This window comes from Cydia strobilella, chromosome 3 (assembly GCF_947568885.1).
Source record: "Cydia strobilella chromosome 3, ilCydStro3.1, whole genome shotgun sequence".
In the NCBI taxonomy this organism is placed as follows: Eukaryota; Metazoa; Arthropoda; class Insecta; order Lepidoptera; family Tortricidae; genus Cydia; species Cydia strobilella.
Window position 1 is genome coordinate 15,550,024 of NC_086043.1, and position 17,845 is coordinate 15,567,868.

General features: G+C 36.0%; 1 protein-coding gene across 7 annotated transcripts in view; it reads left to right on the forward strand.

The window, feature by feature from the left end:
• Positions 1–17,845, forward strand: part of LOC134755982 (very low-density lipoprotein receptor) — a 255,498-nt gene that overhangs the window by 19,879 nt on the left and 217,774 nt on the right. For all 7 annotated transcript variants that reach the window (XR_010129093.1, XM_063692725.1, XM_063692726.1 and 4 more), the window contains exon 2: positions 10,012–10,128. Coding sequence is in view for 6 of the 7 variants with exons in the window: in XM_063692725.1 (XP_063548795.1) it covers positions 10,012–10,128 (117 nt within the window). In the remaining variant the exon portion in view is untranslated. The remainder of the gene's footprint in view (positions 1–10,011; positions 10,129–17,845) is intronic.

Genomic DNA, 17,845 nt, shown 5'->3' on the forward strand with positions numbered 1-17,845 from the left:
ATGCATATAAAAAAATCTGTACCCGCGACGCAGACAGCCGCAGAATGCCCATGCTAATCGCTCCTACCCAACGACTCGCGAAGGCCCGAAAGTCTCTCAGTGTTATCGGGCCAAAAATATACAACAAAATTCCTAATTTTTAACAGAAAGCGATTCAATATTTAATGAAAAACTTAAATGTCTACTCCTTGACCAAGCATGTTACTCTATTGATGATTTTATGAAAGAGATTATTTAAAATATTATTGTATTGACAACTATTGCACGATGATTATTTAAGAAATTGAAAACTTTGACCAATGTATTTTATCAATCATATTGAATTGTATATAACTGTCGTATTTCAAATGTACCTGTGTGACCTGTAAAATATGTTTTATCAATAAATAAACTGAACAGAACTGAACTGAATCATTCTTGCAAATCGGAAATAATATCATATCAATGCATTATGAGGCTTGATTGATTATTACAAAACAAAATTTAAGTTATACTTATATTAGGTTAGTATTTAACAACAACAAGTTATGTGCTTATAACATGTTGATTATAAGTTCAAAGGCAGATTTTCACAATTAGAAAAACTGTGTTAAGTATAATGACACATTCTTGAGAAATTTTCACGTCATCATGCAATTCGCAATAAACAAAAAGGGGATTATTGCGACAAAATTATTTTTTTTTCGAATATTATAATTATAAATCACTAGTATTCATTGTATTAAAACTGACAAATACAACAGTTTGGAGAAAATCTTGAATATTCAGAATAAACACTCAAAAACTACGAAAAATCTTTAGACGCCATTTTCTCAAAATGCTGCTTATGTGGGTTAACACATTATTGCTTATCAGCATCCTAAATGTCGACACAGTGCCATACAAATGTCGTCAGGGTCTTACAAAGGCCACAAAAATAATAAATAGTGCCATAACAATTTTGATATTCAATAAATCAATCGTTTATTTGTAGATAAAAACATAGATACAATGCATGCAAATACATTTATATTAAACATTACACCACCCGGTAATGTCAAATCAAAAGAATAAAAATCCATTACAATTAAAAGTATAGAAAAAAAAACAATTATATGTACCTATTGCCATAGAATGTCGAAAAAATGCCGTTTACATGTCAAAAGCGCCTAAAGGGGCCTACTGACTATCAGTCCGCCGGACGATATCGGCCCGTCAAAAATTTGACAGTTGTTTGGAACTGTCAAATTTTTGTTCTGACAGGCCGATATCGTCCGGCGGACTGATAGTCAGTGGGCCCCGTTACTAATGGCTGATTAGTAACTGTAAAAAGTAGTGCCTCGTACAGCATATTTTTTGTTGTTAAAAACCCTTCCTAAAACGATGATTATAAATCTGATTTTCCTAAAACAAAAATAAACCGGCCAAGTGCGAGTCGGACTCGCGCACCGAGGGTTCCGTACATTACATAATTTATCAATGTATTTTTTATGCGAAACGTGAGTGAAAGGTAAATTGCCGTTTACGATTTATGACGAATTAAAAAAAAAACTACTTACCAGATCTCGTGTAAACCAATTTTCGGTGGAAGTTTGCATGGTAATGTACATCATATATTTTTTTCAGTTTTATCATTCTCCTATTTTAGAAGTTACAGCGAGGGGGGGGGGGGGGGGAGACACATTTTACCACTTTGGAAGTGTCTCTCGCGCAAACTATTCAGTTTAGAAAATAATTATATTAGAAACCTCAATATCATTTTTGAAGACCTATCTATAGATACCCCACTCGTATAAGTTTGATGAAAAAAAAAATTTTTTGAGTTTCAGTTCCAAGTATCCCCCCCCATCCATGTAGTTGGAGCCCCCAATTTTTTTTGTTTTTTTTTTATTTACTTTTGTGTGAAAATCTTAATGCGGTTCACAGAAGTCATCTACTTACCAAGTTTCAACAGTATAGTTCTTATACTTTCAGAGAAAAGTGGCTGTGACATACGGACGGATAGACAGACAGACAGACAGACAGACATGACGAATCTATAAGGAAAAAACGGAATTTTTGCCATTTGGCTACGGTTGCCATACAAATGTCGAAAAACAACCTTTTCAAAAATTTACCCTAGAATATCTACGATAATACCTACTATTATCTATATACTATAACTACGAGTCACAGAGACTACTTAAAGGTCTTAAAGCGATAACGAGATCAGGAGCTCGAACAAACAAAAATCGATAAATTGAAAAGATTCCAAATTAAACGAACTGATAATCCGGGGGTTCTGAAAATGAGCAACTAACGAGAATAGTTAAACGAACCCGTAATTTGCATACAAATTGGCTTTCAGGGATAAACGCTTCATTTGTATTCAAACGCAGGGTCTCAGTTCAGTGGCTGAAGATCATTTATCCAGTTTCGGATTTGAATCAACCACGATATCAGTGGCTACAACCTTACAACTTGATCGCTAGTTAAAAAATTTTTAAACTGTTTATTTCAAAAAAATTAATTACTAATTTTACTACAGACTTAGCCTCTACACTAACTAGCAATACATGAAATGTCATTTTAGTCTACGGAATAATAAAACAGACTATAGTTAGGACATTCTTTAGGGTTCCGTACCCAAAGGGTAAAAACGGGACCCTATTACTAAGACTCCGCTGTCCGTCTGTCTGTCTGTCACCACGCTGTATCTCATGAACCGTGATAGCTAGACAGTTGAAATTTTCATAGATGATGTATTTCTGTTGCCGCTATAACAACAAATACTAAAAAGTACGGAACCCTCGGTGGGCGAGTCCGACTCGCACTCGGCCGGTTTTTTCAGTGATTTTGGACTAATGATATAAAATAAAATATCGTGTCGAATTCCACTTATGCCTCCATCTTATTTTACAATAGATAGTTACAACATAGTTAGTATAGGGTAACATGTTGTAATGGAACTATTGTACTTAGAGTAAGACCTCTACACCAACATGAGAGCAATAAATATTCTATTCTATCCTATTCTAAATAGTATTTTATACAATCGTGATATAATAGAGAGCTTTTCAGTCGAGTACCGTGTTTAAGCAACGAAGCTTGCTGAGTTGCTTAAGTAAGCTACGAGATTGAAAAGCTTGATTCTTGACCGCGGCGAGCTGTGATTGGCCAACCAAGAGGCGAGTAGATGGAAATATGACAGATGCCGCGACGAAATTACGTTCTGAAATGCCACCGTTGGCTAATTTGCATTGAATCGAGTCTCTTTAAACAAGAAATATTTTATAAAAATGTGTGAAGTTTTATTATCAATTTTTTTATAATTACTAAACCGTATCGAAAAAATTCTTATGCTCGAGTCGGAAGTGCCATAGACTATACAACGTTGAAAAGAGTAAGGTTGTAGTGTAGCATAATAAGTTGTAATACACAGATTATAGTCGACGAGTAGAAAAAACATTTTTCTACTCATTATTATTCGCGGTTGTGCTAGATGGAGACTATAAAATGTGCTCGAGGTGAATGACTTGGACCGGGAGAGAAATAGGCGAGGGGAAGTCGGTCCATAAACAAACTCATTTGGAACCATTCGCACTGGTTTCATTGTGTTTCTGGACATTAACAGTTAGATTTCTTATGTTAATACACAGTTGTTATGGTAAAATGTCCCTATAAACTTTTTAATTCATTTTCCTCTTCTTTTAGTTTTTAGTAGCGGGAACTGTTAAACTCGCTCTGTGCATTGTTTTAAACAAATAACACATTTTATGTGGTACGTGACCAGGAAGACTGGAAATGGAATTGAAACTAGTGTCCTTAACCTTAATTGATATAATTGAGCAGAATCCCAGATTCTTTATTTTTCTCCTGCTTCAAAAATTTTTACGCGATATACTTACCGATAGATTTTTTTATTGTGTGATTAAATTTTGACATGTACTTACTGATTATTTTTTCTTGCATTATATATGACGTTCTGTGGTAATAATAGCATGTTTTTCTGATACATACAAATATATAAATACATTTTTGGCTTCGAAATTTAAGAAAATTACAATTGCATAATAGCGATAATAGTGCCTATTTACTTGTAGACCTTATTTACACTACTTTTCTTACAATCTCACATTGTCAGTTTTAATTTTGCCACTAATGGCACCAATATTCTGATCAATAATTATATTTTTAAAATATTTTAACAAGCATCTATTTTCATATACTCGCCTACGTTAACTGATTAAAGAAATACGAAATATATATATTCACCCCATTACCAGTTGCACGCATACATGCCTTTTTTTATATATATATATACTTACTTTCTTCTGATTTCTAAAATGTACTAGTTTGTATTTAAAACGAAAGGAGTCGTCTACATTATTGCTGCTGAACCCGCTCCAATAAGAGGCTACGAGCTGAACCTAGCCATATCCATGCGCGTACATAAAGTTTGGTAGAATAGCATAGAAATAATAAATATTTTAACAGTGTTAATGGAGAATTACCGAATTTACGTAACAAATTAATTTTGACTCAGTAGGTGGAACGATCCTAAAATTACTTGGAACTTCAAAACGCTCAGTTGTTCGTTCTTATATTGTGTTGCCAGGCTTCAACAGTCTTTACCAAGTTCCGCCATAACACACAAAACTCCGCTTTAATTACCCAGTAATTTAATATCTCGAGTTTCACTTATAATTTGATTATAAGTCCCTAATAAGGAAATAATTGAGACGTCTACCTCACAGGTTTTCAAAGATAATAAAATCATAAATGGAAAGATTTGCAAGGTTCTGGTAGGCTTCCGTAGCTCAATTGGTTAAGAGCAACGCACGGATTGCGGAGGTTGCGGGTTCAAATCCTGCCGGAAGTGTAACTTTTTCCATTTTTTCCTTTAATATAAAATTTATAAATGGAATAATTGAATAATAAAGGAATATCTAATCAATTTCCTTATACTGGGTGTATTCTTTTAGGTGATAAATGATATAGGTATGTACGTAATTGTACTCATGTACTCATCGCTATGATCAACTTTTACTACAGCAATAACTGAAATCACAAAAAAAAATGTCACAAACCAACGACAATATGTTGGAAACAGTGTGATATTTATTAAGTAAATGAATATAATGTAAATATAGGCACAGTCCAAACTTAAACTAATTAAAAACTAAAAATCTATATCTAAAGAAAATCTATACCCTGGGGCAAAGTGCCAAAGATACTGGCAGCATTTCCTCGCTGAATCGCAATGCTTATTCTTTGAGCGAGGAAGCTGCCAGCTCTTTAATACCCACTGACATCGACCAGCCGTTTGGCCAAAGCCGCAAACAAGCTCTTAGCTCCCGGGCCCCACGGACCGAGGGCACAGGGCGGACACGCTATACATCAAAAATCACTTGCGTTTCTATGTGCGAACGGCACGTCTCGTCTGTACACGCGTCATGCGTCATAGTGTGAGTAAGTTGCTTAAAAATAGTACTGAGCGGCCGGCAAACGGCCGTCAATCTGCTGTCGCGGGGCGAGGTAATTCGAGTCGGGGCGGGGCGGTGCGTGGCCGTTCTGTATGATAATACTATTACTTATTCTGTGCCGAGGGTCTCGACACTGAAAGGAACAAAGTTGTAATTGGCGTCGGGACCCCCGTATTTCCGAGTTTTGAGGGTCTCGGCAGCTCCGGTAGCCCGCACCCGCTTTTTTAGGGTTCCGTAGCCAAATGGCAAAAAACGGAACCCTTATAGATTCGTCATGTCTGTCTGTCTGTCTGTCTGTCTGTCCGTATGTCACAGCCATTTTTTTCTGAAACTATAAGAGCTATACTGTTGAAACTTGGTAAGTAGATGTATTCTGTGAACCGCATTAAGATTTTCACACAAAAATAGAAAAAAAACAATAAATTTTGGGGGTTCCCCATACTTGGAACTGAAACTCAAATTTTTTATTTATTAAACCCATACGTCTGGCGTATCTATGGATAGGTCTTCAAAAATTATATTGAGGTATCTAATATCATTTTTTTCTAAACTGAATAGTTTGCGCGAGAGACACTTCCAATGTGGTAAAATGTGTCCCCCCCTCCCCCCCTGTAACTTCTAAAATAAGAGAATGATAAAACTGGAAAAAATATATGATGTACATTACCATGCAAACTTCAACCGAAAATTGGTTTGAACTAGATCTAGTAAGTAGTTTTTTTTTAATACGTCATAAATCGTAAACCGCAATTTACCTTTCACTCACGTTTCACATAAAAAATACATTGTTAAAATTATGTAATGTACGGAACCCTCGGTGCGCGAGTTCGACTCGCACTTGGCAGGTTTTTTATTTGTGGTAGGTACCGTGAAAGTGAGACAGTGTCAGTGTGTCCATACAGGTCGCGTCCCACACCAACACTCGTCCCATCCTCCACGGAATCAGCGATATACCATCAGGTCTTTTGCCATCGTCCCGGGCTATACCGGCCGGCTTGAGTATCGCAGGCACGTTGACAGTGACAAGAGACCGGCAGATAATGTCATTGAGCGACGATATTTGAAGTACCTATACGAAACTGACCGAAAAAAAATTGTTCACTATGCCTGTCACGTTCTAACAAATGAGTAAGTGCGAAAGTGACGCATGGCATGACAGGTGATAAAAATGCGACCATGATACCGCTGCTGCTGTCACCTGTATGACTTAATGAATAAACCAGTAACAATGACTTAATTAAAGATGACATGTACTGGGACACAGTGACGAACACTCGGACGTCTACCTTATAAGAAGACAATGATCTGCATTGGGGCAGTGTTGATACTATAACAATTCAAAATATCTCGTTTTAAAATACAACAGTGATAATGCGTAAAAAAAGCAAAAAAAGCAGACAAATTATTTGATAGATATATGTATATGTATTTAGAAAACAAAAGTTTAGCATGTTCAGCGAACTCTACTCTTCAAAAGCTGATATTACAATGTAATCAACTAACATTAGTGAGTCCGAGTCATTATAATATATACCAACATTTGATATGTAACATATAACACACGTTAGGAATACTAACAAAAAATATATGTTTATAACATATATGGTAGAAATTGTCTAACATACTTCGTATATACTAATATAATATAAAGTTTGTATTGGCTAATTATTTTTTATATAACATACATAACTTATAGTAATTATTACAAATAAAAATATTTGAAATATCTTATATATAGTTAACATAATTATTACGTGACAGAAATACATTCTAAACTATACATTTGATCGTACATTTAACAAACTAAATTAGTAGCTTCTGTCGGTTGTTCTATACTAATGCAGGTCTCCGTTAGGTACCACGACGAGCGAAGCGAGGAGTGTTAGGTTGAACTGCGAACAAAAAGCGCGCGAGCCGAGTGAGCGAAGCGAGCGTGCCGCGGCAGCGGTCGGCAAAGCGCCAGAACGAAATTGTTTAACGGTTAACTAACTTAAGGGAATTTATGAGTGGTTGAAATAAAAAAATATAAATATAGTATGTATGTTCTTAGACCTACTAACTAATGTTGTTTTTTGATCGTTTGACTATAGATTTTTTATGAAATATAACTTATCCAATATGAAATTATCTAGATATATTGAATGTTATTTAAAAACAAATGAGACATTTTGACATTATACAATTCGAGTTTTTATACAATGCAAATCTTATATTATTCAAAATTATACATAGTGAGCGTATATCTTGTGAATTTTATATTAATAATTGGTATATATATTATATTACTTACCCGAGTCATTACGCACGTTCTCTCTAATTGTGTTATTAAATTATTAATCACGAGTAATTGAATGAGCTCGCAATTCTAGTCAATTATTCGTAACCCGAATCTCGTAATAGATATAGGTCAGATATTAGCTTTATTATACAATTCAGCCAGCATGTGTAAGTCCATGTACGTCGTGGGCGTACATTTGAAACAGTGTGCATTGTGCAAGTCCAATGTCTGATTGTGCAGTAGTAGTTGTGGAATGTTAGAGACACATACGTCTATGATATCTTCATAACATCACTGTAATTTGGATTTGTCATATGTTATGGTAGTGACCATTTTATCAAGGAAATTGACCATAACAGCGCCCGCGTCGCAGCAGTTATAAAGTCGCCACAGTGATGCAGCTCAAGTTGCCATCCGATTGTATGGACGGAGCTCACGCTCATTTTTTCTTTGTATGAACTTACACAGCCCCGATAAGTCCCTAATGTAACCTAATCTACCACGAACAGGCACAAATCGTTTTTGGCACAAAACGGGCAACCTAAAACACAGAGGACTTTCTATCGTATAAATGATTCTACATGAAGTGTATATATTCGTTCGGCTTTTTCATTCCCTCCCGTTTAATATAATTAAATGTGTACGAGGTTTCGTTGAAATTACACGTCAAATCCCAGATAGGGTAGGTAAGTGAAACGTGCTTAGGCACTTATTTACAGATTCGTTCGTTCCCCTAGCCCGAGCGATTTGCTCTCAATGAGACATACACGAGGGTGCTCCACCCAGATTGGATGCCAGCACCCCGGCGCCGCGGTCCACCACCCGTTTCGCAAGCACCCTCTACCCTAAAGTAATGAAATTAAATTAGTGTCCCTTACAGACATCCACACTCATAGCCGGTTGGTCTTTCGCATAAAAATGCCCTCTGGATTCATTTAAATCACTTCGTGAGAAACTGCTAACAAGCGACCTATTTAATTATATGGAAATTGAATCAACTATATTTCAATTAGTTAAGGCTGCTTTTCACTGTTACTGCCGGATGTCGGAATAAATAAACATGAACTGAACTGGTTTCATATAATTCGATTTATCATTTCAATGTGTTTCCAGAAAATTTAATGCTAAACAGTACGAGATTATTGGCTTACTTACAGAAACACCCGATTAACAGCACCGATATTTTTAAGGACCGACACAGACACCTCATCATAGCTGTAATTTTTATGTCTGCTGTTTATATACCTACAAGTTTTAGCTGAATTGCTCTCGGTGTCACACTCTTCGGCACTAAATCATACCTAATTAAAAAAAAAACAGTCGTCATGTATTGTAATAAATTTCAATAGGTAAACTGGTAAATAATTAAATTCACTTAGTAATAAAGCCTTTCGTAATTCAAACAGCGAACTTTTACACACGGAAAGGACGATATTAACAGTTGAACTACCATTACCAAAAAATTTGCAGCAAAGTAAAAACCATTGTGTCGTCGACATTTAGCAATTGCGAAATTATCCTCAACACAATCTAATTAGTTCGGTAAGTACATTCGCTACCTTTGTGGAAACCTAGGAAACGTGTAAATCATTGAAATAGTCAAAGTTCCATTCACGGGAATAGAACGCGTTCAGGAAAATATTGCCCTATAAATCAAGCGAGTGGACGGCAAAGATATAGTTTGTAGTATTGTAATGGCGTCCCGACTCTCAGTGTCCACTAGTAATATACTGAAGGCTGTTTAGGATCATGGAAATATACGGTCAATGGAGTCACAGATAGCCCGCTTGAGTTATACGACAAGTTTCGATGGCCGATATCCGACGATTGTGCGTTTATCTTCCGAAAGTAAGAATGGGTGTACATTTTTTCCGAGAAGATATCATCAAAGCGTATTTTAATCTGTTTGAATTTCATGATACATAATTAATATAATTTCGGGCTAGCAGACGGTTCAGAAGGCACACAATTAATTTGTACCAGGACAAATTGTTATGTAGGACATGTATATGTGTATGTTCCTTTACAGCCTCTTTCACCCAAACTTTATGTTACGTTTAGGCGGTCTTCACATAGGATGCCCATCCACACGCCACTCGTGTTCGAGCGGGACATCGCTATATATGTGTTGTGGTCATGCAGTTCATAGATTTTGATCATTTCATGAAATTATTGCCACTTCATGAAATGATCAATTCTAAGATCTGGCCACGACATATAGACTGTCTAGCTCACACATAGGAGCCAATTTTTTTACCTGATATTTATTATTGAATGTTTATCCAACAGGTTGTTCGCTGGTGCAGTTCCAGTGTGCCAACAAGGAATGCATACCTCAGACTTGGCTGTGCGACGGCCACGCGGACTGCCAGGACGGCTCTGATGAAGCTTTGGACCAATGTAAAGGTAAGCCTGTGAGTGTGCGCAAGATGCGAGATGAGTGTGAATATCAAATCAAGATTATACTACTTCGAGCCTCAATGTTTTCTAATGGCATTTAGCGATCCTGACAGCATCGTCCGTCCATATTGTTAAATGCGACCCACATACGATAGTGAACGATTGACATTTTATTAGCAGTTTCTAGCTAGCTTTTGTTGTTTAGTAGTAGATGATAGTACGTCAGAGCATATGTCTAGAACACAAGATACATTACACTAGTACAAACGGGAGTGGTATTCATTTCAATCAATTAATGCTCCCTCATCAATCAGTTTCCCGATGAAAAAGATTTATCGCCGCCATTGTGTTGTTGTTATTGTGTACAAACTGAAGCCTCGACAAAGGAGCCTTGTCCTGACAGCCTATTAACATTTATTCAAGGGGAATGGCTTCGGTAACGTCAACGTGCTCAGAACTCCTAATTTTACGCTAATTAGGCTCCCTGGAGTTCAATCAACTGAGTTCCGTCGAACAATTCAATGTATAAATTGCTACTGAATAAATTTTGACTAATTTATGTTTGCAGATAATCTACCTTTAATTAAATAATAAGAATAAGTACTTACCTGGCTATTACAAGTGTCGGCGGGAAAGGGAAGGTGAAACATTCATTTTATCCACAACCGCCTTGAATAGTAATGTAAAAATACGTAGGAATAGGTATTGAATTAGCAAATGAGTGAATGTGGTTTAAGTGCACGATAGTTTTTGCTACACCTCCCTATTGTCCCCAACCCGCATTGGGCCAGCGTGGGGACTACAGCCCAAACCCTCTCGCGCATGAGGAAGGCCTGTACCCAGCAGTGGGACGTATTACACCTAGGCTGAATTATCATTATTATTATTATTATTTGCTAAAACTTGAAGAAACTTTTTGATTGAGCAGTTGGCTGGTGAACTTATTGCTCGCGATACGAAAACAGAACATAATAGTAGATAATAGATGACACATTTTATAAAGTATTTAAAAATTCAGATAAATTCAGTTGAAAATCGTTTTTGTTACGAACAATATGACTTCCGTATTTTTCCGGTAGAAATTATTTTAAAATTTATTGAATTGAAGAGAGGATCGAATGATGACCGTTGACATACAGTCATAAATGTCATAATAGAAACATACAAAATATAAGTTTCTTTATTAGGTCAACACAGGTAGGTAACAGATATATACGGGTGCAATGCTGATGTATTATATGTATACATATAAACCTTCCTCTTGAATCACTATCTATTAAAAAAACCGCATCAAAATCTGTTGCGTACTTTTTAAGATCTAAGCATACATAGGGACAGACATCCATCTAGACAGCAGGAATCGACTTTGTTTTATACTATGTATTGATATAGCAACGTAATATATATTACGTTGCTATATCAATACATAGTGTAAAACAAAGTCTTGAACGAATTGGTAAATATGACATTTCGTACAAAACTATATATATATATAGTTTTGTACGAAATATCATATTTACCAATTCGTTCAAGACTTTGCTCAAAGTATGATCCCATCCAGCAGAAAGCATGAAACTTGGCATGCATGTATTATGTAGCTGAGAGGGATAAAATAAAAACTGGAAGTAAAACAACTTTTGTCCAGAATTGATTCGTTTTCTCCTTGTTGGAAAAAACACATTCGATTTTTTTATTTGAAGTCAATTTGTAACTCTAGTACGAGTAATATTAATACTAAAATGTTAATATGGAGTATAAATATATAAACACTCACGGCTAAACAATATTACCTACGTAAGTTTTGCCAAATTTATTCAAGTGATAAAATAAACTATTAATTAAACTTTGTAAAATTATCTTAAACCTTGATACAATAAAGTCGAAAGTGCAATTCACATAATAGTAACATCTTCATCTGATAAAAATAGTGATAATGGTGACAGAATTGTTGATATAAAAATAACGAACTTCTTAATTCAAACATGTTTATCTCGAACGTAAAGCATATCTACTATCGAGATTAATACCTACCGAGAATGACCTTTTCATGCAGATTTATATTTTTTGGTTGAAAAATTTCGGAGCGCCTCCATGACGAAAGTCCAAAGGTGACCCTGGGCAGTCTATTTTAAATTGTTCGTAAATTATACAACGGATTTTGGAATACAAATATCTTCACGTTAGATATTTCATGAAAACAGTACGCAATGACAAGAAAAACTAGTAGTTTATGTGACTGTTACATAATGAAAGGCATTATCATTAATAAAATACGAGTGTGAGTTTAAGAAATGAATGAAGTAAGTGAGACCACACGAGTGTTTTAATGCCTAATTATGTACAGTTTCATACACTATTTTATCCACACACATATTATAAACTTTCTATGATATAAATATTCACCCACCTCATATTACAGCGGACATTGGGGCGTCGTTGCTCTCTGGCGGAACTCGCGGACATGAGGTGTCGATGGCGTCTCCGAAATGCCTTTATCCCTCATTTTACGAAACTTTTTTTTTATACTACGTCGATGGCAAACAAGCATACGGCCCGCCTGATGTTAAGCAGTCTCCGTAGCCTATGTACGCCTGCAACTCATGAGGAGTTACATGCGCGTTGCCGACTCTAACACTCCGCACCCTCGTTGAGCTCTGGCAACCTTACTCACCGGCAGGAACACAACACTATGAGTAGGGTCTAGTGTAATTTGGCTGTGGTTTTTTTTAAGGTGGAGGTACTTCCCCAGTTGGGCTCTGCTCTAGATCTGGAATGACATCCGCTGTGCTGTGCCCTACCACGCAAAGCGAGATGACATTCACAGTGCCCATACCTCTCTTTTGGACGATGTTAGAACATACCCGGGTGATATAGTTAGTTTAAAAATAACAAAACATTATTTTTTTACTTACAAACGAATTAAAAATTAATAGTAATATTAGTAATTAATTATATTAACGAACATATGTACATATATTTTTTTATAAATGTAAAATGTGACCTGTAAAATTTGCTTTTACCAATAAAGTTCTGTATTCTGTAAAAGATAGACTGTACCTACGTCAAATGGTGGCAAATGAAAACTTTTTTCACGCATGTCACGCATCCGTAGTTATTTTTTTATTCAGAGACAAACTAGAGTCGGGGTCGATTGCCATATCGTTCGATACCAACTAACATGCGAGATTTGTCAAAATTGTATGCAATTGACCATAGACATAGTATAGTAGTTATAGACCTGAAACCGAGCGACCAGGGGTAAGAGAAAGACATATTCATGTATTGACAGGTTAATGTATGGCAGCATAATCCTTTTTCTCTTTCACTCTTATAAATTTCGGTATTTCGCCATCGCCTCCTACCTATGCTGCCATAACCCGACCATGAAAAAAACCCGGTCGGTGATAAGGACAAAGCATGGCACTATTTTCTCTTTCCTCTTAGTCGAATCGCAATAAGACTATCTTTCTCTATCAAAGAGTGTCAAGTGTCAGGCCCTTGGCATTTGACATTTCATTTCGCAAGTATAAAACGTCATCTCGACTGATATTAGAATAGGGGTCAAATCAAATTGCTTTTTTTTCAGAGATGTTCGAAATTTTAATGGCATTACCAAATCGAGTTTGATATTATAATGAAGCTATTAAAACATTTTTACAGATAAGAAATTTGCTGTAACAAAGCTGTTTATCTTAATGTTGGCCATTATTTACGGATTTTGAAGGCATCATAGAGGGTGTTACGAATCGTTTGAAAATATACTCAGTTTCGATCCTGTATTAGTTAGATTAAATAGCGAATATTTGTATTAAAAATTAACTTCACATTTTTATATTATATAATTTAATTTAACGTCCCAATATGTTCTCATAATTAATTTAATTCATATTGCATGTATTTTAACTAAAACGTTCAATGATATTATAATTTAGGTCTCAATGTTCTGATTTTAATATGGCAATTTTGTATTCAAAACTTTGACAGTTAGAGCTTTCAAAAACTTACCAATCATCTCGATTCCTAACAACTATTCACTTTGCCACCTTTTGTATTTTTTGTAATTTGGAAAGTAAACCAGCGTTAATACCCCTCTTATTTCACCACCTAAACAACACCTGAGCCCAGCGAAGATTTTACAGAGGGTTTATGATGTGTGTAGATAAACAAATTTAATTTGTTTGCAATGACAAGGGTAAAGGCTAAGTACCTATGTTTATTATAACAAATAAAATACAAGACAAAATATTATTTAAGTCATTAGTAGTAGGTAGTACGTTAAACTCAGTACATATACATAGTAAGTATTTTAAAGCGCCTCAGACTGCACTATGTTCGTATATAGGTCAAATCAGGTTCCATTAAAGGAAGGCCGTATTTATTAATGAACGTTAATGATACCCTTAATGGTTTATAAAGACGATTGCATGAGTTCCGCTGATTGCCATTTGTTGGCTTCCATTGATAGGGATGACGAGTCGCGACGCTTCGGCGCCGCGGGTAAATACACCGGTTGTGTACACGATATAGCTAGTCTTCATCTGCTCAAATGACTTTTTCGTCTAAGACGGTAATCTGTTAAACAAAAGCCATTGTCTCTTTTGTGCCAGCGGTCGGCCATTGTGTGTGAGCGCCGCACGCGCCGTGGCACGCGCGAACACACAATGGCACACAAAGGCCGACAGCTCGCACAAAAGATACAATGGCTTTTATCCGAAATAAATAATACATATCGTAAATTTTAATAAAAATCCATTTTGGATATGATAAAAGGATGTAAATGCCGACGAGATACAGCGTTTTGCTTGTATGTTCTGTGTTGCACTTCTAACTATTTTAGTATAGTATATAGGGTACTGTAGAGTTGTAGTAGTAGTAGTAGTAAACACTTTATTGCACAAAACAAGTACATAACACAGAAAGAATACAGTAAATGTGTACAAAGGCGAACTTAGGCTTGTGTTCCTGATGGTCAGATTTCCATTGCTCCCAAGGAGAAATCCTTGTAAGCTTGTAGGGTCGGCAACGCGCATGTAACCACTAGATTTGCAAGTTGTGGTGGCACCTGCGCATGCTTGTTTGCCACTGTCGTGGCATACAAAAAAAATAAGAACGCGCATAATATAGGTTTCCGTGCCTATATAGTGCGTGTTCCGACACCGAAATGCACTTGGCCAGTAATCGATGGTAAAAAACAAGGCCAAGGTTTTATTGATAAAGGTCCTTTAAAATAATAGCTATTCTGATAATGTTATCAGTCGGAATTCAATTGGCGAATTAAATTAATATAAAACAATGATAACATTATCGTAACGTTGTTTCGCTTAAGTGATACGAGTGATTACAATGACTCATTAATAATTCTAAGATTATTTGAATCATTATTTATTACACATCTGTTTTTCGTATTTGATTGAACTGCCGATAGACGACGATGATTTTTCAGCAAAAACAAAAGGAAACGTTATGGATTGTCTGACGTTTGTGTCTTGTGTTCTTCACTAACATCTGTTGTACTTCTATTAAAGGAGGTTCTATGAGTGAAAACCCAGTTGGGTTACAGCATTTAATCGTATTATTATTAATATTATACTAATTATCATCTTATCGTATCGTATTATTTACTCCTAAAAAGTCTTAGTTAAGTTTCACCTGGCCCTTACTAGCTACAAATATAGGTTCTTTTCAGAATTTTGTAACATCTTAGCTTAGAAGCTTTCATTTCTTGGGTGGAAGTTTTGCATAGGAATTATGTTAGTGGGTGACAATACAATATTATAATGCCACCTAGCTGCTCTGATGATGGAGATAAAAAGTCGAAAGGTATCGTCAAATTTCAGCTTATCATAATCGTCTCAAACTTCATATCACAATAATGCGTAACGTCTGACTTTGTCTATCTGACATAAAAAAATATGCTCGTAATCTAATCAGCGTGTTTTGCAACAGGCATAAAAGATGACGGGCGCAAATAGATTGAATACTTTCTAGAAACTTCAAACCGAATTGCAAAATTTAACTCATTATGCTCGGCGAGGGCGATTTCGTTGGAGTTTTCTTCATCTCGCGATATAAAAGTTATTACGATATAACTTTTTCATATAATCAATGCTGAGTTCCTCCAGGCTGTTTACCATCCCTTGCATAATGATAAAGATATGGTAATGCCAGCGTAATAAGATAAGATATGCTAATGGGCTTAAGGGCACCCGTTATATTAACTGGAATTTTAAGACGTACATAAATATTGTAGTACTATACTAGTAGGCCAGGAGTTTTTAATCACTTTGCGTCTTTTGGAATCGTAACGAGGCCAAAAATGTAACAGGTGTATTTGTTTTAAGAGCCTGTATGTATCTTAGCACGACATTTATAATTGTCCTAATTTGCAACTTACTATTTCTATAGAATTAATAAAGCTTTTTTATTATTATGTATCTTAGGGTTCGTAAATCCTACGCTATGTTGTCACTACACGTCTGCAGATTCCAAGGGAAGCTCTCAAAATAAAATGCAGTAAAGTTTGTTTAGATCAGCAAAGATACATGCAAAAGTTCTAAAGATAAGTGCCAATATTGTTTTTATCTAAATAAAATTCCTTAAGTGGGACGCGAGAATTAAGCTTAATAGATTGAGAAAAGTCATATATACCTATATATATAACCTACTTGGTTTACTTATATAATGTAACTTGTTTGGTTTTTACCACAAAATTGAAAGCAGAAGGCAAATAAAATTTAATATATATGCGCCAACAAGGGGCTAGAGTTCGTCGCAGAAAAGGTTGCGTAATCCTGTCATAGTCTTTTCCTTTTAATATTAACATGCCTATACGTTGCGTAGAGAAAAGCCTTAGCAAATATGTCAAGTTTGAGAGGATGTAGTGTGATTGATTAGACAGGTGAATTCATACCCACCACCCCTAAGATAGGTCACTTATGCAGGTATACTCCTATTTCAGGTGCAGGTATACTCCTTAGAGGCTCTAGTAGTTAAACTAATATTTTTATCTGTGTCCGCCTCTACTACCGATGCGGACGCCTCAACGTGACCACGACGGCTCTGTCAAGAGCGATACGACAGAGAAGAAGAAGGCTTAACCCATTCAGCGCTAACCACGGCACGTTATCGTTTTGCTCTACGAAGCATTTTCGCTACATACCGGTAGCGCTACTTAACTTAACTTTTAGTGTGGCTGAAGTGAATTTCACAGTGAAACCTGGATAATTGGGACTTGGATGAATGGAAAACCTCAATAATTGCAACCAAGTAACCAGTCCCGGTTCCTTGCTACCAAAAAACCCTTTCGAAACTATAAATGCGGAGTTCAATGCATCCATAGACGTACACGTTAATGCCTCATGGCATTAAGTTCGTAGAACTTATTTATTCATAAATAAAATCTATATTTTCAGGCAACTATTGGCCTAAAGATAAATACCTTAAAACTAGCATACATATTATTATAAAATATATCTTATTAAAACTAAAAACACACAATTAATATGACTGCGATGCAGTTCGCAACCCCGCAGTCAGGAAGCCGGCCGCGGAACCGCCAGAACTTGACATTCTTCGGCCAAAACTCCGCCTTGGAGAAGGTCGCTAGATGTTCAGTCGGAACGCTCACCACAAAATAATTAAAACATACAATACTTACATATACCTATATATTTGTACTAAATAAAGAGTGTCCATGAAAAAAAGTGGTCGTGGATGATCTGGT